The 22,411-nt window shown below is 43.0% G+C and overlaps 1 protein-coding gene across 1 annotated transcript in view; it reads right to left on the bottom strand.

Moving 5' to 3' along the window:
• Positions 1-22,411, bottom strand: part of frk.S (fyn related Src family tyrosine kinase S homeolog) — a 51,757-nt gene that overhangs the window by 12,125 nt on the left and 17,221 nt on the right. The window contains exons 2-3 of the mRNA XM_018265390.2: positions 22,021-22,142; positions 16,402-16,565 (exon numbers count right to left, since the gene is read on the bottom strand). Of these exons, the coding sequence (XP_018120879.1) occupies positions 16,402-16,565; positions 22,021-22,142 (286 nt within the window). The remainder of the gene's footprint in view (positions 1-16,401; positions 16,566-22,020; positions 22,143-22,411) is intronic.

Below are 22,411 nucleotides of genomic sequence, written 5' to 3' on the forward strand. Positions count from 1 at the left end.
AGTGGAGTGTATTAAACATTTTATGAAACAGTAGTTGAGAAAAACAATGGGTGAAATATTTTGCCATGATACAATGTTCATAAACTGTAATATACAGTAAATAAAGTCATGCAGTTTGGAAAAAGTCACTTGCAAGAATGCAATGCTTTACCCACTGTTTTGCGAATTTTTGGTAAAAAAAGGCAGAGTCACCTGTCCCTATAGAGGAATAAAACACCAAGAGTAGCAGCAGTAATTTTTAAAATGTCAGCAGCAGCATTTCCACATACACACTGTAGTTGGCCAGGTATTAGCAGCACATTAAGCTTCTCTTCATTTACGTGTGGATTAAGTTTTTCCAGGTATTGTGGCAATTTTGCCCTTCATATGTATATTGATATTTAGTTGATGCTGCAGCTTCTGCTTTTCAGTACATCACAGATAAGGGATAGTTTTGACTGCTGCACATTAGCCAAATTACTGGTGGCCAAATGGCTTAAGTGTTTGCATTTAAAGTAATAGGTCATGAATTCATATGAGTTCAATTCCCTTTTCTGCCTTTAATTTTATTCATTTCTCTAATTAGAATTTTCATTCCTTATTGTCTTTAATATACATGATTGAGCCTAATATGTTGTAAAATGTACAGTATCATTTTAAATATCAATTACAGAAAATTGTTGGACTTCGGGTATAGATGGGTATTGAACCCAGTACCTTTGGCAGCAAAAGCAAACACCTAACCAAATGCGCCACCACAATACTACTGATAAATGCCTGTTTAAGACTTTACTTTATCTGTGATGTAATTCACACATTAAAAAAAAAAATAATAATCAGGGCATAGTAATGGGGAAAATTAAGCTCAGGGGTGGATGGAAGAGGCATTGGGACTTACTTTTGATTATTTATTTATATATTTTTTAATTCTTTTTTAATTTATTACATTTTTTTTTTTTACTTCCTCAGCACTTATACTCTGCAGATCTTCTTTCCTAGTAATGTGCACATAATCACACCTCTATTCAAATGATTTTTATTCTGTTTGTGAGCACCTGAAGAGCCCCCTTTCTGTAGCTCACATTGAGAGCATGTCACGATCGTTCTGCACTGGGACTCACTGAAGCCGGTCGGCAGCTAAAGAAATACCTTGCGCTTAGAATGGAAAAATTGTTCAGGCGCCACCTGGTGTTCATTACTGGAATTGCGCCTCTTTTCATTTTCACTCTAATGATTTCTAAACGTCGGCACAGCGTGTTTCCCTGCACTTAACGCGACCAGCGCGTTTATCTTGATGAGCTACAGCGCGTTAGATGTACAATCCGTTCTGGCTTCATCTGTACATACTTCCCTGAGCCTAACACTTAGGCCCTACTATGGGGTCAGTAATACCCGGGACCTTAATCCCTCTAATATCCTCGTCAGAGCTTGGAGCTGCTCAACTACATACCCTATCTATCACTCCTAGAGTGATCTATTAAAGGGTATAACTATCACTTCCTGTGAGAAATTGTGCCTGCGTCCTGTCCGGCGCAGGCGCGTGACGCGGGACGGCGGCGGTCGCTGGCGCAAGGACGCGGGCGAAAACGCCTATGACGTCTGCGACGTCAGCGCAAAGACATCAGTTTGGCGCCAAAGTAACAATATTTAAACCTGGTTCTGACTGAGATGCATTGCCTGGTTATTAGGTTGTTTGAACTGAAACCCTAGCGTCTCTGAACTTATTGAATTCCTGTTATCGACCCTTGCCTGGACCCGGACTTGATTCCTGCTGCCTGTCTCGACTTATCTGCCTGTCTTATCGTTTACGAATCTCGCTGCTTGCCTTCTGACCTTGGACCTCCTGACTACGACTCTGCCTAATCCCTTGTACTTCGCTTATCGTCTCATTGGCTACTCTCCACAACCCTGCTCCCTGTTCCACTCCAGGTGGGTAGCGGTTGTGTGAGGCGCTTGTGGGTTCACTATCTACTGCTCCAGCTCCTTCTACGACTGGATTATACTGGTGAGTCTGACAGTATAACCAGGCCAAAAGGATGGATCCAGCTGAAGGGGCGTCTCCGTTTGCTGTCCTAACTCAACAGCTGTCTTCTCTCACGCAAGCTGTTCGGGAGCTGCAAAGTGGCTATTCGCAGCTACAGGAGCATATTAGGACCCATCCGCCAGCTGTACTCCCTTCCACGGCCGCTGCAACTCCTCCTGCTCCAACAGAAGTCCAGGTGATTACCTCGGAAATCTCTGAACCCAAAGTGGCCTTTCCAGAGAAATTTGCTGGTGACCGAAAGGTGTTCCGGAACTTCAGGAGCAACTGTAAGCTGCTGTTCTCGCTCAAACCCCACACATACCCTACTGAGCAAACCCGGGTTGGGGTTATTATTTCTTTCCTCAAGGGAGAACCACAGACTTGGGCCTTCCGTCTCATGGATCGTCACAGTCCTGTATTGGCCACAGTGGATTCTTTCTTTGATGCAATGGCAGTTATTTTTGATGATCCACACAGAGCCACTACTGCCGAGGCCACCCTGCGTGCCCTGAAGCAAGGGATCCGTCCAGCGGAAGATTACACGCTGGAATTCCGGCAATGGGCAGATGATACTGAATGGAACCCGGCAGCGCTAAAGAACCAGTATCGTTTTGGACTTTCACCCGAATTAAAGAATGAATTAGCCCGTACTGGCATCCCTGACAGTTTGGAGGACCTCATCCTCCTTTCTATCCAACTGGATCAGAGGCTCAGGGAACGCAGAGAGGAAGAAAAGGCTGAGAAAGCAGGCCTTCCACCTCAGACTTGGATGTTACCATCCGCTCCTCCTCCTATCCGAATGCCTTCTACATTTTCTCTAGCTGTTCCTCCACCCGTCTTCAGTGCAGCTCCAGAGCCTATGCAGATTGGAGCCATTAGATCTGCATTAACTCCAGAGGAGCGTATCAGACGTCGCAGACTTAACCTCTGCCTCTATTGTGGACAAGCAGGTCATTTGCTTCGGGGTTGTCCGACCCGCCCAATGGGTAAGAGGATGTTTGGTAAAGACTTTTCCGGTTGCCATGTTCCTGTGCCTCTCCTGACAGTCTCTTTATCTTTGCAGTGGGGAGACAAGCGGGTAGAACTTCAAGCAATTCTTGACTCTGGGGCCAGCGGGTGTTTCCTGGACAATAAAGTGGCACTACAGTTCCAGATACCGCTCCAGTCCAAAAAGAATCCCATAGCTCTTCGTGTGGCAGATGGTTCTCTGATTACTTCAGGCCCTGTGGTGCAAGAGACTGTCTCACTTTTTGTTTTGTTAAATAAAGGGCATGCTGAAGTCATGAACTTTGATGTGGTTTCTTCTCCTTTATTTCCCGTCATCTTGGGATTACCCTGGTTGCAGAAACACAACCCGTCCATCAACTGGGCTACCGGTGAAGTAAACTTTCTTTCAAATTTTTGTTCTTCTAAATGTATTTCTTCTTCAAATAGAGTCTGTTCTTTATCCCCTGCCTCTGAAATCCATGACCTTCTTCCTCAAGCGTATTGGGAGTTTACGGACGTTTTCAATAAAAGACTCATTAAGGCCGTGCATTGACTACCGGGATTTGAACAAAATTACAGTCAAAAATCATTACCCACTTCCTCTCATTCCAGAATTATTTTAATGTTTGGCGGAGGCTAAGATTTTTTCAAAGCTGGATCTCCGAGGCGCATACAATCTTGTCAGAATAAGAGAAGGCGATGAATGGAAGACGGCTTTTCGTACTCGTTACGGGCATTTTGAATACCTGGTCATGCCCTTCGGTCTCTGCAACGCTCCTGCAACGTTTCAACATTTTGTTAATGATGTATTCAAAGACTTCCTTGATATATTTGTCATTATATATTTGGATGATATCCTTGTTTTTTCTAATTCATTGGAAGAACATAGATTACATTTAAAGAGGGTCCTGGCACGTCTGCGCACTCATCAGCTGTATGCTAAGATCGAGAAATGTGTGTTTGAACAAACATCTGTGGACTTTTTGGGTTTCTTAATTTCTCCTCAGGGAATCCAGATGGACTCCAGGAAGATCTCTGCAATTCTTGACTGGCCAATTCCGTCTTCCAAAAAAGCTGTTCAACGTTTTATTGGTTTTGCAAATTTTTACAGAAAATTTATAAAGAATTTTTCTCAAGTCATCCTTCCAATTACCGAGTTGACTCGCAATAATCAAACGTTTTGTTGGTCACCACAGGCTCAGGGGGCTTTTGAGAAACTGAAGACACTCTTCACTTCGGGCCCAATTCTTCACCATCCAGACGTTTCCCTTCCTTTCACCTTGGAAGTTGACGCTTCAGAACTTGCGGTGGGTGCTGTGTTGTCGCAGAGAACTGGAATTCAAGAGGATCTTCATCCTGTTGCTTTTTTTTCTCGTAAGTTGGCCAAAAGCGAATGTAATTATGATGTAGCTGACCGTGAATTACTTGCTATCAAGCTGGCACTTGAAGAGTGGAGGTATCTCCTTGAAGGGTCTAAACATCCGATTCTTATCTTTACGGATCATAGAAATTTGGAGTATCTACGTTCGGCCAAGAGGTTGAGGCCTAGACAAGCAAGGTGGGCTTTATTTTTTATGCGATTTAATTTTCATCTCACATACCGACCTGGGTCAAAAAATGTTAAGGCGGATGCTTTATCACGAATGTTCTCTCCTGAAGACGAGGTTCCTCTGGCTCCTGAGACGATTTTAAACTCTAATAATCTCCTCTTGCTACAGTCTACTCTCGTAGATGGAATTAAAGAGGCATCCATAAACATTTGTGAACCATCATTAGTTCCCAAGGAGGGTTTTCTTCTTCATCAAGGCAAAATTTTTGTTCCGGAACAAATGCGTTTAGAAGTCCTTAAGAATATTCATGATTCCAAATTGGCGGGTCATCCAGGTATCAAAAAGACCATTATTTTGGCTAAGAGATTATTTTGGTGGCCTGGGATGGCTAAAGACTGTTTTAAGTTTGTCTCATCATGTGAAGTTTGCACCAGATCCAAGGACTCTCATTCTAGGCCTATTGGTCTTCTTCAACCACTGCCAGTGCCTTCTCGTCCGTGGGGATCAGTTTCTTTGGACTTCATTTCTGATTTACCATTGTCCTGTGATTGTTCCACTATTGTTGTTTTTGTTGACCGTTTAACTAAGATGGCTCATTTTAAGTCTTTACCAAGACTTCCTTCTGCCTCTGAGACTGCTGATACCTGCTCATCATTCCTCCATCAGTCAGTCTCCTTTCTTCGCAAACTATGGTCTTCATCCAGTAACTTTTCCCTCTGCCATTGTTGCTGATATTTTAGTTCCTGCTGTCAAGGACCGATTAACTTTTTTGTCCAATAATTTTCTGAAACTCCAAGAAAACATGAAGAAGGCTCAACAAAACTTTAAAACTTATGCTGATCGGAGACGGAGAGGTGACCCAGAGTTCAAGGTGGGTGACTGTGTATGGTTGTCAACTGTTAACCTCAAGCTTTCTTGTCCCAGTAGGAAGTTGGGTCAACGTTTCCTGGGTCCTTTTCCCATTATTCGTTAGATTGATCCTGTGGCTTTCCAGCTTAAACTTCCAGCATCCTGGCACATTCATCCAGTGTTTCATGCTGCACTTCTGAAACCGGCCTCAGCGTTTCGATTTCCTGGGCGTACGGCTCCTCCTCCGCTTCCTGTTGTGGTCGATGGCCAAGAAGAATTTGAGGTCGAGGAGATCTTGGATTCCAGGTTAAGAGGCAAGCGTCTCCAGTACCTGGTAAGATGGAAGGGTTATGGTCCGGAAGAGAATTCTTGGGAACCAGCTTCTAACATCCACGCTCCGGAGTTACTGGAAAAATTCCATGGAACTTACCCATGTAAGCCTTCTGGTTGTCGCGTCCTGAGGCCGCTCCTTGATGGGGGGCAATGTGAGAAATTGTGCCTGCGTCCTGTCCGGCGCCGGTGCGTGACGCCGGCGACGGGCGCGAAGGCGCGAAGGCGGTCGCTGGCGCAAGGACGCGGGCGAAAACGCCTATGACGGACGTGCTGGCGTCAGTTCTGCGACGTCAGCGCAAAGACGCCAGTTTGGCGCCAAAGTAACAATATTTAAACCTGGTTCTGACTGAGATGCATTGCCTGGTTATTAGGTTGTTTGAACTGAAACCCTAGCGTCTCTGAACTTATTGAATTCCTGTTATCGACCCTTGCCTGGACCCGGACTTGATTCCTGTTGCCTGTCTCGACTTATCTGTCTGTCTTATCGTTTACAAATCTCGCTGCCTGCCTTCTGACCTCGGACCTCCTGACTACGACTCTGCCTAATCCCTTGTACTTCGCTTATCGTCTCATTGGCTACTCTCCACAACCCTGCTCCCTGTTCCACTCCAGGTGGGTAGCGGTTGTGTGAGGCGCTTCTGGGTTCACTATCTACTGCTCCAGCTCCTTCTATGACTGGATTATACTGGTGAGTCTGACAACTTCCTATACTCAGGCTGAGTCCCACCACCCCTAAGCTCTGTGGCCTAACAGAGGAAAGGTTCAGCAGCAATGGCCCTGACCTCATGGTTCTCAAGCCGTTTATATTATGCCACAGTGCCATCTACCATCCACTATGAGAATTACAGGGGTTACATAAGCATAAGGTCCCCATAAGGACCTTTTAGGCGTCCATATAACTAGGGATGTGCCTGTCTGTAATGTGTAAGGGTGTCTAAGATTTTCACATCCCTACATTCTCTCCCTGGTGAATTCCTTCCGTCCCGGCAAGGAAACGTTCAAAGAGTAAATACTGAAAATATAGCAGTTAAGGCACATCATGCAAGAAACCTTTTCAGATACCAAAAATACATTGCACTTAGCTATATGTATTGCATTTCTATACCATTACCTTATAACCTCTTTGGGGAAACTCTCCTGAGTAACCCAGGTACAATGGCATAGCTGAAAGGAAACATATCAATAGCAACAGTTTCATTCATGGCAGGTAAACTTTGTCAGTAAACACCTACAAAGAAAGGTACAAGTTAGACATACTGCATTTCAAACACATCAGTATTCTAGTCCATCAAATAGTCGATCTCACAGTTCTCTTATGGTTCCATGTCTTATAACACACAGGCATCATATGTACCAATCTAGCATGAGCATCAATTAGACTCATCACTGTCGGAGAAGGGCCAAAATATCCAGGCACTTCATAGCAGGGCCTACCCACAGTGTCATAAGTGAATAGTTGGGGAGGCCTCCTAACCCGATCACCTCTTCTCAATTCGCCAGTGTTAGGTATGTTAGATCCTCTGAACCCAGCTGAGTCCAAATTCAAACCCCCCTGCACATCTGTGTCATGGGCTTAGTTCTCTTGAGAATCAGGCTGAAATGGAGGAGCATCAATATCAAATTCACCTCCTTGAGGTATAATGTCACATCCTCCACCTGATGCAAGCGATTCTCCACTGTCAGTTGTAGGTAGCACTCCTTCTCCTCTTTCATCGGCGTTTAGAGCCACACCTGTATCCTCCACCACATCGGGATCAGTAATCATCTGAGGAATTTGGGGCACAGGAAGTAAGTGGTTTCGATGCCAAGCCTTGACTCTTCCATCCGGACTCTGAATCCGATACACCGGAATACTGGGTAGCTTGCTTACTACTTCAAACAACTCCTTCCCCCACCTATCAGCCAGCTTATGCTTTGCATTGGGGCCTAAGTTTCGCAAGAGCACTTTATCTCCAGGCTTCAATTCTCTGTACTGTACTTTAGCATCAAAACGTTGTTTATTCCCAGCATTGACCTTTGCAGCATTTTCCTCAGCCAGGCGATAAGCTTCCTTCAAACTGGTCCGAAGGCAATTCACATACTGATAGTGCTCCTTACATCCAATTACATCAGTGGAAACCCCCAGTTGAACATCAATAGGTTATCGCGCTTCCCTTCCAAACATAAGAAAATAGGGCAAAAACCCAGTAGACTCATGCCGGGTACAATTATAGGAGTGAACTAAAGCACTTACATGACGGCTCCAAGAGGGTTTGTCTGTGGCCGAAAGAGTACCCAGCATGTCCAACAGTGTTCGATTAAATCTCTCAGGAAGAGCATCCCCTTCAGGATGATAGGGAGTCGTGCGACCAATAGGTCTAGCAGCTCCTTTATCAACCGACTCTCAAAATCTCTTCCTTGATCAGAGTGAAGCCGATTGGGTAGACCATAATAGTTACATAGTTACATAGTTACATAGTTAAATTGGGTTGAAAAAAGACAAAGTCCATCAAGTTCAACCCCTCCAAATGAAAACCCAGCATCCATACACACACCCCTCCCTACTTTTAATTAAATTCTATATACCTATACTAACTATAGAGCTTAGTATCACAATAGCCTTTGATATTATGTCTGTCCAAAAAATCATCCAAGCCACTCTTAAAGGCATTAACTGAATCAGCCATCACAACATCCCCCAGCAGTGCATTCCACAACCTCACTGTCCTGACTGTGAAGAACCCCTTACGTTGCTTCAAATGAAAGTTCTTTTCTTCTAGTCTAAAGGGGTGACCTCTGGTATGGTGATCCTCTTTATGGCTAAAAAGGTCCCCTGCTATTTGTCTATAATGTCCTCTAATGTACTTGTAAAGTGTAATCATGTTCCCTCGCAAGCGCCTTTTTTCCAGAGAAAACAACCCCAAGTCTACCCTCATAATTTAAGTCTTCCATCCCTCTAACCAATTTAGTTGCACATCTCTGCACTCTTTCCAGCTCATTTATATCCCTCTTAAGGACTGGAGTCCAAAACTGCACTGCATACTCCAGATGAGGCCTTACCAGGGACCTATAAAGAGGCATAATTATGTTTTCATCCCTTGAGCTAATGCCCTTTTTTATAGACAGAACTTTATTTGCTTTAGTAGCCACAGAATGACTTTGCCCAGAATTAGATAACGTGTTATCTACAAAGACCCCTAGATCTTTCTCATTTAAGGAAACTCCCAACACACTGCCATTTAGTGTATAACTTGCATTAATATTATTTTTGCCAAAGTGCATAACCTTGCATTTATCAACATTGAACCTCATTTTACAGTTTGCTGCACAGTTTTCCAATTTAGACAAATCACTCTGCAAAGTGGCAGCATCCTGCATGGAACCTATAGTTCTGCACAATTTAGTATCATCTGCAAAAATAGAAACAGTACTTTCAATGCCCACCTCCAGGTCATTAATAAACAAGTTGAAAAGCAAGGAACCTAGTACAGAGCCCTGCGGTACTCCACTAACAACACTGGTCCAATTAGAAAATGTTCCATTTACCACCACTCTTTGTAGTCTATCTTTTAGCCAGTTCTCTGTCCAGGTACAAATACTATGTTTTATGTGGCACTGTATCAAATGCTTTAGCAAAGTCTAAGTAAATCACATCCAATGCCATCCCAGAATCGAGGACAAAGAACTTGTCCCATAACACCTTAGCCACCGTGGCAGCTTTCTGGTCCTTAGTGGGGTAGGCTTTAGCATATCGAGTGTAATGATCAGTTACAACTAGTATGTTTCCTATGCCACTAGAATCTTTATCAATACACAGAATGCAGACTAAATCCAACAGCTCATGGCTCTTTAAATGTTCTATGGGAGCAGCCCGAGTGGGTAAAGACTTTCTTTGCAAACAAGGGACACAACGCCTACAGTAATCGACCACCACCTCTCTCATTCTCCGTCAGAAAAACCTATCACGGATCAGACCATAAGTCTTTTCCACCCAAAAATGACCGTTTGTCATGTAGGCTCCTCAAAACAATCCGCCAGTAGGTTTGGGGTAGCACCAACTGCCTCCTTTCCGGGTGGTCATGAAACAACTGAACCCTGTAGAGGCTCCCATCAATAAACTTCAATTTATCCCATTCCTTCAGGAATATCCGACTTTCCTTAGGTATAGTCTTTCTCATAAGCTCAGGATTTCTCCTAGCGACAGCCTCGCGGACATGCTGAACCACCGGATCTCTCTTTTGCTCCCGAATCATATCACCAGTGTTCAGTTGAAGACTAGTGATGGGCGAATTTGCGCCGTTTCGCTTCGCCGAAAAACTAGCGAATTTCGCGCGAAATTCGCGAAATGGCGAAAAATTTTCTTTAGAGTTTGGAAGGCTTCCTCACAATCTGTGGACCACCTGGCTTTAACTGAAGGCTGGAAGGAATTGGTCTCCTTGGGGGCATGTCCTGCCAACAATCCATTTAAGGGATGAGCAAGTTTGGAATATCCTTCGACAAATCTCCGATAATATCCACAGAACCCCAGGAAGGATCTAAGTTCAGTCACATTGTTAGGCCGTGGCCAATCTCGAACAGCTGCGACTTTCTCGGGGTCAGTAGCAATCCCTTCAGCAGATACAATGTGCCCCACAAACTTCACTACCTTACGAGCGAACTTGCATTTATCGACAGAGAGCTTCAGATCCTCCTGCCGAAGGCAGTCCAGGACATTAAACAACCTGGTATCGTGTTCCTCCAAGGTGGAACCAAACACAATTATATCATACAAGTATACTATGCAATGTCTGGGAGTCAAATTGCCCAACACCTTCTCCATGAGACGCTGAAAGGTTGCAGGAGCCCCGCTTATACCCTGAGGCATGCGGGTAAACTCATAGAACCCCAATGGGCAGATGAAAGCTGTCTTCTCTTGATCATCCCTACTCATGGGAATCTGATAATAAGTAAGTCCATCACAGAGAACCATGCACTACCATGTAATGCATCCAGGGCCTCATCAATACGGGGCAAAGTATACTGATCCGGGACAGTGCGTCTATTTAGTGTTCGATAATCCACACACAGACAAACACTACCATTTTTCTTTCATACAATCACAATTGGGGAAGCATACGGGCTGCGTGATTCAACGATTATCCGTTGATCCGCCATCTTTTCCAAATACTTCCGAACATCCTCCAGATCACGAGGGGGTATTCGCCTAGACCTCTCATCACTCAATCAGATACTATGCTCTGCATGTTTAGCGCAGCCGACATCCATCTCATCTACTGAGAAAACATCCCGGTACATTGATAACTTCTGCTCAAACATATGACGATGTTCCACGGGATCATCAGCCTCCTCCAGATTAAAAGTAAGTTTAGTGTCCACTGTCCCCATTCGGACCGAACATGGATTCACACTGTCCACCGGGTAACAATGCCCAACTGTATGCCATGCAGGAATGATGACGGTATGGAAGGTGATATTTTTAACCGTAACCACATCAGTTCGGGGACACTTGCGCCGATAGTCTTTCCTCTCAGGAACTATCTCCCAACCATTTCAGGCAGCTTCGTGTGGGTCGGTCTCCAGTAAGAAATAACTGCCGGGGGTAGCAGACACAATCTCCACATACACTCGCAGACTTTGGACTCCCCCTGGAGGGATCTCTACTGAATGCCAAGGATTTCCTACACAACCCCCAGGTGACTCCGGGGCAAAGGTCTGGCAAATCTCCTGCAGCTCTGGAGATAAAGGCAACACAGTTAGTGGGGTACCCTCCCTGGGTTGGAGGAACCGGAGGAAAGCCTCCTCTACAGCCTTCACATTGGAGCCTACAATCACGGGGGCAGCCTCCTTACCTCCAGGTGGAGGACTCACGTAAGCCACGACAGTGATAGGTGGGCCATTGTCCCCTACAAGTCCAGGGATGTGCAGTTGTACTTCCACACAGCCATCCATATAGGTGGGGCCCGTCCCCACACCGAATACGGGTACTGGACCCACAGTTTGCAATGGGAGGTGGCTGAGATGTTGAAGATAGAACGGCTGGTGTATAATAGTCAATTGGGAGCTCGTGTCAAATAACGCGGTGGTCGGGACACCATTTACAAGCAGGTTGAAAGTACACCGTCTTCCTACCCCAGGGAGCGTCCCAGATTTTTGACTCTTCTGTGTGCCCTTTCGTTTCCGGGGTAAGCGCCCCCCATTACTGTGGAGGTCACCTGAGTCTATTAGCGGGTAACACTGGTACACTCGGTGGCCCTGGTGTCCACAACGGTAACAATCTAAACGGGCAGTAGCACTGAAAGTCTTTGCTAGGGGCACCCTCTTAGACCGGGGGAACGAATCCTCTTTCCTCCCAGAAACTCCCCTCGGATCCTTCTGAGCGGAGGGAGAACTCCCCGTAGTCGCCTTCTTGCTGTGAGCTGCCACTTTCTCCAGTTCAGCTTCCCTTTCCTTTACTACGCCCATATTTCACCCATTTCAGGTGGGGTGCCCTGCCGGTACATTATGCGCAGCTCCATGGCTATGGGGTGGCTCCCCTGCAGTCCATGCATGAGTTGGGTACGTCGCATCTCATCGACCTCGGCAATAGGGATAATGTTCTTCTGAACTAATGTCCATAGCTTGCTTTGTAACCGTTGCACAAACGTGGACACATTCTCCCCTTCCTCTTGATACAAGCTTCGGAACATATGGAGCAAGGTATGAGGGTTGTCACAAGCCCCATACACCTCTTCTAGGGCTTTCAGGCAATCTCTAAATGAGCCTTGCAAAACAGTTTAACCACCTGGCTGGCGGGAGGGCGCAGATTTTCAGTTAAACGGATCCGTTTATCACCCTCGGGGCACAGACACTCTACCAGCATTTGAACTGCAGCCTCCTGCCACTCTTCGAAACCCTGCTCCCCCTCAGGGACGGGAAGATTTCCCGAAAAAACCTTCAGCTTAGGGTATTTTGTTCCGGCAATAACAAGAGTGGACGAAACAGTCCCTACACTCGTGCTCGTCGCCTCTACTTTTCCCTGGAAATCAGACTTGTTAACCACTGTGGAGGGGTCGGGAGTTTCAGTCTTCACCTCAAGCTCGAGTGGCAAGGATGTTTCAGGTCCGGCATATATAACAGGGCAACTGATGGGGTAAATTCCTACTGGGTAAATAGTGTATGGCCCTTCATCATCCCCTAATTTCACGGGACCATGGTACAGCCTTACCCAGTAACCCAGGACTCTAGAATCCTTTTCCACCACAAGTCGGGTGCCCTTTAATCACACATGGTAAGTGAGAGTAGGATGCATGAGCTTTATGCCACACCCTGGGGGCACTCGATCCACGGCAAAAGCACAGTGGGGGTTAACGTGCTCTGCTACCGCCCACGCGTGCACCTCTTGGGGACGGAGTAGCGGCATGATGGGCTACACTGTTCCGTGTAGAGAGAGTGGACCACAGTTCCAACAGTGAACTTATCAGCGGAGGTAAAAACCACAAAATCCTCCTTTTACCTATTGCGTACGCACCCGCAGCGCCTGTCACACTAGGCTGCGGTGCGGTATTACAGTTTACCCTTTCGGGCCCCACGTTGGGCGCCAAAATGTAGCGCTATAGTAAACTGCTTTGTATTTAGCAGTTATAGCTACTTTCCTTTGTGGGCTGATACCACAGATGAGCTCTATTTCTCAGGGGCAAGCCCTCACAGCGGGGTGGAGGCAGGGTGTAGTGTAACTGTAACTGTGTGCAATGCACAAGAGATTAGGCGCCAGTAGTTTTATTTTGCTTAAACAATAAACCGAGTTTATCAACCAAAACCAGAGTTCACAATGGAGCATGGAACATAGAGTAACACATAGATCAATCAATGTAACAAGGTATACTCACTGTATTAAACATAGAATGACTCTCTGCAAAGTAAAGAGTACATGTAGAGAGCTAGGCAGCATGTCAGAAGGTATTTCCCCAATCTTCAGGATTACCTTAGGTGGAACTCAGAAGACTACATACTTCCCTGAGCCTAACACTTAGGCCCTACTATGGGGTCAGTAATACCCGGGATCTTAATACCTCTAATATCCTTGTTGGAGCTTGGAGCTGCTCAACTACATACCCTATCTATCACTCCTAGAGTGATCTATTAAAGGGTATAACTATCATTTCCTATACTCAGGCTGAGTTCCACCACCCCTAACCTCTGTGGCCTAACAGAGGAAAGGTTCAGCAGCAATGGCCCTGACCTCATGGTTCTCAAGCCTTTTATATTATGTAACAGTGCCATCTAGCATCCACTATGAGAACTACAGGGGTTACATAAGCACAAGGTCCCCATAAGGACCTTTTAGGCATACATATAACTAGGGATGTGCCTGTCTGTAATGTGTAAGGGTGTCTAAGATTTTCACATCCCTGCAGAAGTATTGGCACACAGATGGGATGAAAACCACACCCGACATGTAAATCACTACAGAAGTTTCCATGTGTGCTTTGCATCTGTGTGCCAGTCCTACGTTTGTATTTTCCAATATGAAGGCCCAGTAAGGGTGACATCTATAGGATTATGTTTAATACATGCTTATTATTAGAAACATCTGAACAATAGGGGGGTTATTTATCAAGGTCCGAAATAATCTCAATATTTTCTGCTACAAACTCCGACCAAATCCGCTCTGGTTTTTTACGCTTATTTATTATTACATTTTCCCGAAAATTTGATTTGCGGTAAAAAATCCAATCTTCATGATTTTTTTGGATTCTTTCATCTGATTTTTTCAGAATTTTCACCCGAAAGCTCAGAAAACGTTGAGGTATTGCACGAAACCCAGCACACATCAAACAATCATTGGGACTTCTCCCATTGACTTATATGCTTGACAGGTCTGAGCATGGGTGTCCGCAGAAAATTTTCCAGGGTGGGGCAAGGAGGCATCTGTGGGCGGGCCTGTGAGATAGGTGGGTGTGTCACTGCCATCAAGGGGTGGAGCTATGCCACGGCGATCAGCCGATCGCCGGGTCAATCAAGGGAATCCTGCACAGTTTCCCTAATTTGACCCGGGCAACCCTTCAAAATACCGGTTGTCTGACAAGTGGCAACCCTAGTTCACACAAAGATGGCAAAGTGGCAAGTTCATTGTATAAATACCCCCAGAACTCACAAACAGATGGCACAGGGGCACGTACATGCATAAATACCCCAGAACTCACAAACAGATGGCACAGGGGCAAGTACATGTATAAATACCCCCAGAACTCACAAACAGATGGCACAGGGGCAAGTACATGTATAAATACCCCCAGAACTCACAAACAGATGGCACAGGGGCAAGTACATGTATAAATACCCCCAGAACTCACAAACAGATGGCACAGGGGCAAGTACATGCATAAATACCCCCAGAACTCACAAACAGATGGCACAGGGGCAAGTACATGTATAAATACCCCCAGAACTCACAAACAGATGGCACAGGGGCAAGTACATGTATAAATACCCCCAGAACTCACAAACAGATAGCACAGGGGCAAGTACATACATAAATACCCCATGTAGCCACATGTTCTTTTTTTACAATTCATTCTGCTGGGTACCTACATAATCTAGATGACAGTCCCAGACCCAACACCACAGTAATAAAAGCCACACAAACATGGGAGATAAAACAAACACTAGAAACCCACTGGTTACCAGGGACCCCCATACAAGTTAAAAAAAACAATTGGTGGTTAGGATAGGGGCCCCCCATAAAAGTTAAAAAAAACTTCATTGGTGGACAGATAGAGACTGTAGAAAGAGAGGGACTCACAGAGAGAGTCAGAGTGCAGAGAGAAGCAGAGTGCAGTGAGACAGAGTGCAGAGAACAACAGAGTGCAAAGAGAGAAAAAGACAGAGTAGAGAGAGAGAGAGAGAGACAGTGCAGAGAGAGACAGAGTGCAGTGAAAGAGAGAGTGTAGTGAGAGAGGCAGAGTGCAGAGAGAGACAGAGACTCACAGAGAGAGACAGAGTGCAGTGAGAGAAAGAAAGAGTGCAGCGAGAGAGAGACAGAGGGACAGAGAGAGAGAGGCAGAGAGAGAAACAAAGACTCAGAGAGAGAGAGGGGTAGAGAGAGACAGAGTGCAGGCTAAAGAGATTCCTGAGAATTACAGTGACTGCTGGCTTCCCCTTCTTACCACATCAGTTCCTGTACTTCCATCTTCGGCATCAGTGATGTCCACGCTCGTAAGGGGGGCTGGCTAATCCCCCTTTGAGCCTAAATCCTGCCTGGCCCAAAACTTTCTTCCTTGTTCCCCCCTGATGGCAGGCAGGCAGGCCTGCACACAGCACAGCATGAGAACGGAGACGAGTGGAAGGGGCGGAGCCACAGTGGGAGCTGGGACGGAGGAGCGGTCCTAGAGCCCACAGTTTGAAATGAACATTATAGATCAGGAGCGGCCCACATTACAAAATGCCCGAATAAACAGATGGTCAGTCTGCTGGTCCCAGGGGGGGGCACTGACCCCTCTTGCCCCCCTCTGTGGACGCCCATGGGTCTGAGATGCCGGATTTTCAGATTCAAACTTTTCCATCCTCGGGGTTTAATAAATTCCGAACAATTCCTGATTTTTTTAAAAGTCTGATTTTATAAGTGTTATGATTGAGCCAGGACAGTGGTACTAAATTACATAAAATACTGTAACTTTCTCAATGTCACATTAGAAAACCAAAGGAAACAAAACAATCCATTACCTTTAGGCATGGTTTTAAAAGTTTGCAGCAAAGTCCTTCCTCTCTTTTACCATAATATTCAACAAGCTCATTCATAGATCTAAATTGACTCTTTGCAGTTATGTAAAATCCACCATCATCCAGTCTTCTGAGCCTATAATGTTTCACGGTGATTCCATCAAACACTGAAAAATACAGAATGATATTAATGTACAGTTATTATAAACATGCACACATTTATGTTTCTGGGAATCAAGGTATGCTTTATTTTTGTTATTATTTGTTTCTTTGCCATGTCTGTGGCTTCTTTATTAATATCTAGAACAGTGGCGTAACTATAGAGGATGCAGACCCAGCAGTTGCAGGGTGCCAGGGGAACAGGTGGGCCCAGACTGTGGGGGTCTGCTTCCTCTATAGCTAATAAAAAAACCCTCCTCCCCAGCCGCTCTGTTACCTGCGGCGAGGAAGGGGGATGTAAATTGGGTGGGAGTGGGTGGAGTCGGGCAGGGAGTGGGTGGGTAGAAGCAGGGTGTGGGCGGGGCAGAGACGGGACAGGATGTGGGAAAGAGGCTGGGGATTGGAGTGTTACGCCACTGATCTAGAATGTCATATACCTGTACTTATAGTATTATACTTATGCACAGCAAAGTAGAAATGTTTGCAGCTAATTCAGCACCAGTGGTATACCGATTCGCACTCCTGGCACACTGTCCTACAGGCACAGACTTCGTTTCACACTAGGAAACCATCTATGTTACAGGCCCATAGTGAGATTTAACATTTCCCAACCAATCAATATTGTATTTGCTTTCTATTCAGTGTGTCCCAGCCACTCTGAACTGGACTAACAAAAAATGACAAATTATCCAGTTCAATAAAAATATCATTAAAATACAAAGTCTCAGAAGAATAACACAACAATAAAATATTTGTCTATTAAGAAACAGCAATGTATACTTGGGACAAATGTAAACGTGCCAAACTCCGGTTGGCCACATTGGAAGGAATAGCTCTAAATATTTTGTGTTTTTATGTGTGTACTTTTTTATTTTATGTGTTCATCTTAAAGCCACTATTCTATGACCAGTTTGCTTTCTTTTTAATCATTATTTTCCCATAGAATAGAAATGCAAGATTTCTTTTGAGTGAGGCTCAAAAGAAAGAAGTTTTGCACACAGCAATTTCTAGAAATATGGTAATTTTAAAAAAAGGTGTTGTTCAGTTTCAATGAACATTTTAATTAGAATCTAAGTACATTTGTATTAGAAATTGAAATTTATATTTGTGCTTTTCGAAATTTGAAATACGAAAAAGATATATTGGTTTATGAAGTGATGTTCAGAGAAAATTAATTTATTGTAAAATGTGCTTGAAAGTACTCTACAGCTTATGGGCATTTCTATACAAACTGAATTACCATAACAAAATTCCAACTAAAACAAAAACAAAAAATATAAGGTACAAAGAAATTATATATTTTTTTTATTTCATATAAAATAGTATTCTGCGTGTAAAGCTGGCTAAACAGACAGATAAGGACTCCCTGAAGAGCCCAGAGTGAAGTCAGTATGATATCTGATTATCTATGACTGTACAACTAGGCCCAATATACATTCTATTCCAACAGCAGTTAAAGGGTCTGCTTCCTCCTTAGCTACACTCTTGAAGCTACTGTAGCATTTTACCAGGAGCTTCACTGTGCTTGGAATAAGAATCTCAATTCCCATTCTACTAGCCTGTGATACCAGGTAGTGCACACTTCTACCTCCTGATTAACATATTAGTTTAGCTGAGTGGTTGGGTCTAAGTGTCAAAGTGCTACAAAAACTCCAACTATCAACATTCACCTGACAGCACAAGGCAGTGGAATAGATTTAAAACCGGCACACTTCATACCTAACTAGGAGATACCAAACAGGGCTAGAAAGTGCAGCCTTTGGCAAATATATAATGGGTTAGAGACATCAGGTAAGAAAGAAAGACTCAGGAAGAGGTTGGTCTCAGTGCTCAAACAAGAGGCAGGTCAACCAGAGGCTACGAAGGACATCTTGCAGCCAATCCCAGAGATACTGTCTAGAAGAACTGGTAGGGTGCTCTACCTGCTGCTGAGCTCTTGGGAAGGGGCCTTGTACCCGGAACCCAACTAAAGTTAACTGTGAGACTGTCATGATAATCAGTTAGTACTGTTTAATCATAGTTAGACAGACTCCTTGTGTGCCCCTTTGCAGGTGTTCTATTGTACTGTACTGCTGCATTTTTTATATACATTTATTGTTGTTGCTCTATATTTGCATCTGTTTTTCATTTCCTAGTGAGATTTTCTTAAGTTTGTCCCATCAAGGCAGCAGAGGTTTACCTGGTTGCCAACAGGAATGTTACTTGTGTATGCTTGATTATGACTCTGTTGTAGAAGGCTGTGCCAGAAAAGAGTTACAGAATTATAAGGTGCTTTCGTTTTACTAGATGAAATACAATTTGTTGTTAATCAGCATTATGTGGATTATAGCCACACTACATCTGCTATAAAATGTAGCATGCATGTCAGCTCTTACCTGTTTAATATTTCATATTAATGCACACAGCACTAAAGTGCAAACTTTCAATTCGACAATCCTTGGTACCATGTTTTTGTTCACATTGGTCTTATAATATGAAATTAGAGCTCTTGATGATCTTCTTATTTTTATCCTATCTGATATATTTTTACTATGTTTATTCTGGTTTATAAAGTAAAGGTCAGCATGTTTATGCATGCTTTATTTTATCATTGGGACAGTTCTTTTTATTAATCTAATGGCACATCAGCAGTTTAATGCAGGAGTAATGATGTTTTACTTTCTGTCTAATAAAACAGTCCAAAGGATAAAAGTGAATCTGAAATAAAAAACTAGATAGAAAGGATGGACTTTGAAGGATATGCAAGGGGTCATGTACAATGCAGAACACAGAGTGCTTTTAGCAATCTAGCACTTGTGCCCCAGGGAATAAAAAAATATTCCTGTGTTCTATTGCGATTAACAAGAATTTATTAAATGTGAATTTATTCTAGACATATCCTGTACAATAGAAGGGTAATAAAATAATGATCAGTACAGGAGGATGGCCCTGCTCATTAAAACTTACAATCTATTACTTAATTTAGAATTTTTTTGTTACTATTCTAATTGCTATCGGTTATTTGTATTCAAATTGTGACACTAATATCTTATGAGTCTAACCATTTTAGAGTTATTAACAGACACAGAGAAAAATACCAATTAAAAGAGTAACATAAAAACTAGTGTGAGGTGCTTGTTGCTGCTCAAAAAGGGAATTATTAAAAAAAAAATACTTTACTTATGCAAGGACAAAATTATTTAATCATAGGACAAATGTGCTGCAATAAGTGTGCTGCAACAATAAATGGATTTTGCTATTTTAATTGCTATGGTGTACAATTAGAATTAAATTTTAATACAATTTTAATACAAGAAGTCTACAACTGAAAGCAAAATATCCTAATGGTTTTTCTACGACTGTGAATTAATGGTATCTTTTACCTGGACGCTTTTCAGTCATTAATGAATGAATGAATGAATGAAGCTTTAATAGGATATTTATTTGTGTAACCAAATGCAACTTGTTCCTTTCAGATTATTAAATTGTCTATAATAGATCTTCATTGCATTTGCTAATTTACAATTAGAAACTGTTAATTAGCATGGTAATCGTGGCTTGAAAATAAATCTGATCACTGTTATCTCTATATTATTTTTCTTACAGAACATCGAAAATTATTAAATTAAATTATTACATTGCAAGGTTACAAAAGTATTATTTCATTCATTGTTTTCGTATACGCATATGAATTGCTTGTAAGTAAAATGTTCTTTAACTAGACAAGTTTTCTACTACAGTTATCTCAGCTCAACAGCAATGCTCAGAATGTTATTATGTGTTTTACACCATTCCCTTCTGAGGAATTTACAAATGCCAGTATGTGTCTGTTAATATCTCTTAAGAGTTTTATATTGAGTGCCCTAAAGTTTTCACATATGGAGCCCTTCCTCAGTTATATTTTCTGTATCATAATTTCAGTTCTCTATATTGTTCTGTGCTAGCCATATGGAAAGAGAGATTCATTTTTAGCTGAGAAATCTAATATCTCAACTCAAAAGGACTTTATAATCTCCCATTTTCCTGAAGAGCAGTGCTAAGCATAGCTATATTGACATTATTGTATAGCATCTCTCTGTACAGTATAAGTTAAAACATAAATAATTTCTTGTTATGGATAGTTGCTTTGTTCCATTTACAAAACATTTAACTGGCCACACCCCAAATCTCAAACCCCTTGTATTCCTAGGCCACAAACTGCTGTGGATATTTATTATGGGGTTAATAACATAATCAGAGTACCAAGGGTGGTGATAAACAGTCTAGAAGACAGCATTAAATATAATGGCAACACAGAGAAGGCAAAGACTGAATGGTGAGCCAATTAAACCTTAATTAAAGTAGCAAATAAACCTAATTTACAAATTGTAGTGTTGGTGCAAAATACAGATACAAACTGCCATGTGTTTTGCTCTTTGCACCCTGCCATGCACTTAGAGCTGGTCTTTGGGATCCAAAATGGACCTGCACTTCTTCCATAAATACAGTGATGTCTATTTTATTGGCTTTTGTGCCTGTTCTATTCACATGTTAGGCGGTAGTAAACGTAGAGAATGGTTATGAATTACAATTGTAAAAATTTAGATTTTTGTGGGATTTGATGTGGGATGTAATAGTTATAATGTGAACAGAATGCAGGCATTCTCTTGAACGGCCGTTGCCTGCACACACAGAACTGAGTACAGATTCCAAAATTTTTCTCACCACCTTGACTCTCTCCTGGTAACTGGTACACTGGTACAGATATCCAAAGCTTGTCTTCTAAACATTCTTTCAGGACCAGGGCACTCATCCTACAAACAATGCAGCATAATTTACTACTAGGGTTGCATTCTTTGGCCATGGCCAAAACCAGATAATGAAGAGGATTAATGAGTTGACATTGGAAGTGGAGCATTGACAGATGGAGTTGGGACATGTTTGTGCAATGTGGAGGCAGGGGTGTGACAGATTTTTTGTGGGGAGGGGGAATTCACAATGATGAACCCCAAACAAACAGTTTTGAAACAAATTGCCCCAAGAAAAATGGAACAGTTTGGTTCAAACTGGACAGATGGCAACCCTATTTACTGTGCAAGTTAGCTATGCAAGTTGAATAAATACAGTAAGTGCTGTGGTTAAAGAAGAACAAACAAATAACATATTTTTTTCTACTGAATAATTGAGTGTTTCCCAAACAGGGGATGTCCCTACAGAAGAGCTTGGAGCACTGGCTGTAGGGTACATCCTGAAAGTCTGTTTGCTCTCGGATATAATTCTGCAAACCCAGCTTGAATTCCAGTTGCTGTGAAAGTAATGGGGTGATTATGTTACACCATTTTTACTGGAAAATTTAACATTTAAGTTGCTGGCACATTTATCGATAATACATGATTAGATCATGCAACAGCATTGTTATAGGATCATCTACAATTAAAATTGCAGGCAATGCTAATCATCTCCTGACCTACCAAAAGTTGAATTCAACTTAAGATGTTTACATACCAGTAAGAGCGTATTCACCCTTTTGGCTTTCACTTTCTCTGATTAAAAAAGATCCGGTTATATTGCCTGGTTGCAATAACAGTCTTTCAGCCTCTGTTCGCTTGATATCTTTAAAAAAACACCTATAATAGAAAGGCACAAAATAAGGCTACAGTTTGTTCATGTAGAATATTTAGTATTATAACTGTATACCCCTGCTGTTTAGAGTGCTTCTCAAATTCATTGACAATTCCTTTTGAAATAGACAATAGTGACTGCAGCATCGGCTATGATTTGTATAGCAGACAAAACAAAGGACTCATTTACTATGGGCAGGGATACAAGTGCTGAAAAACTAAAACACACAAATGTGATCCCTTTAGAACTTGTACCCAAAACACTTTTACCAACA

The sequence above is a fragment of the Xenopus laevis genome, chromosome 5S (assembly GCF_017654675.1).
Source record: "Xenopus laevis strain J_2021 chromosome 5S, Xenopus_laevis_v10.1, whole genome shotgun sequence".
NCBI lineage: Eukaryota > Metazoa > Chordata > Amphibia > Anura > Pipidae > Xenopus > Xenopus laevis.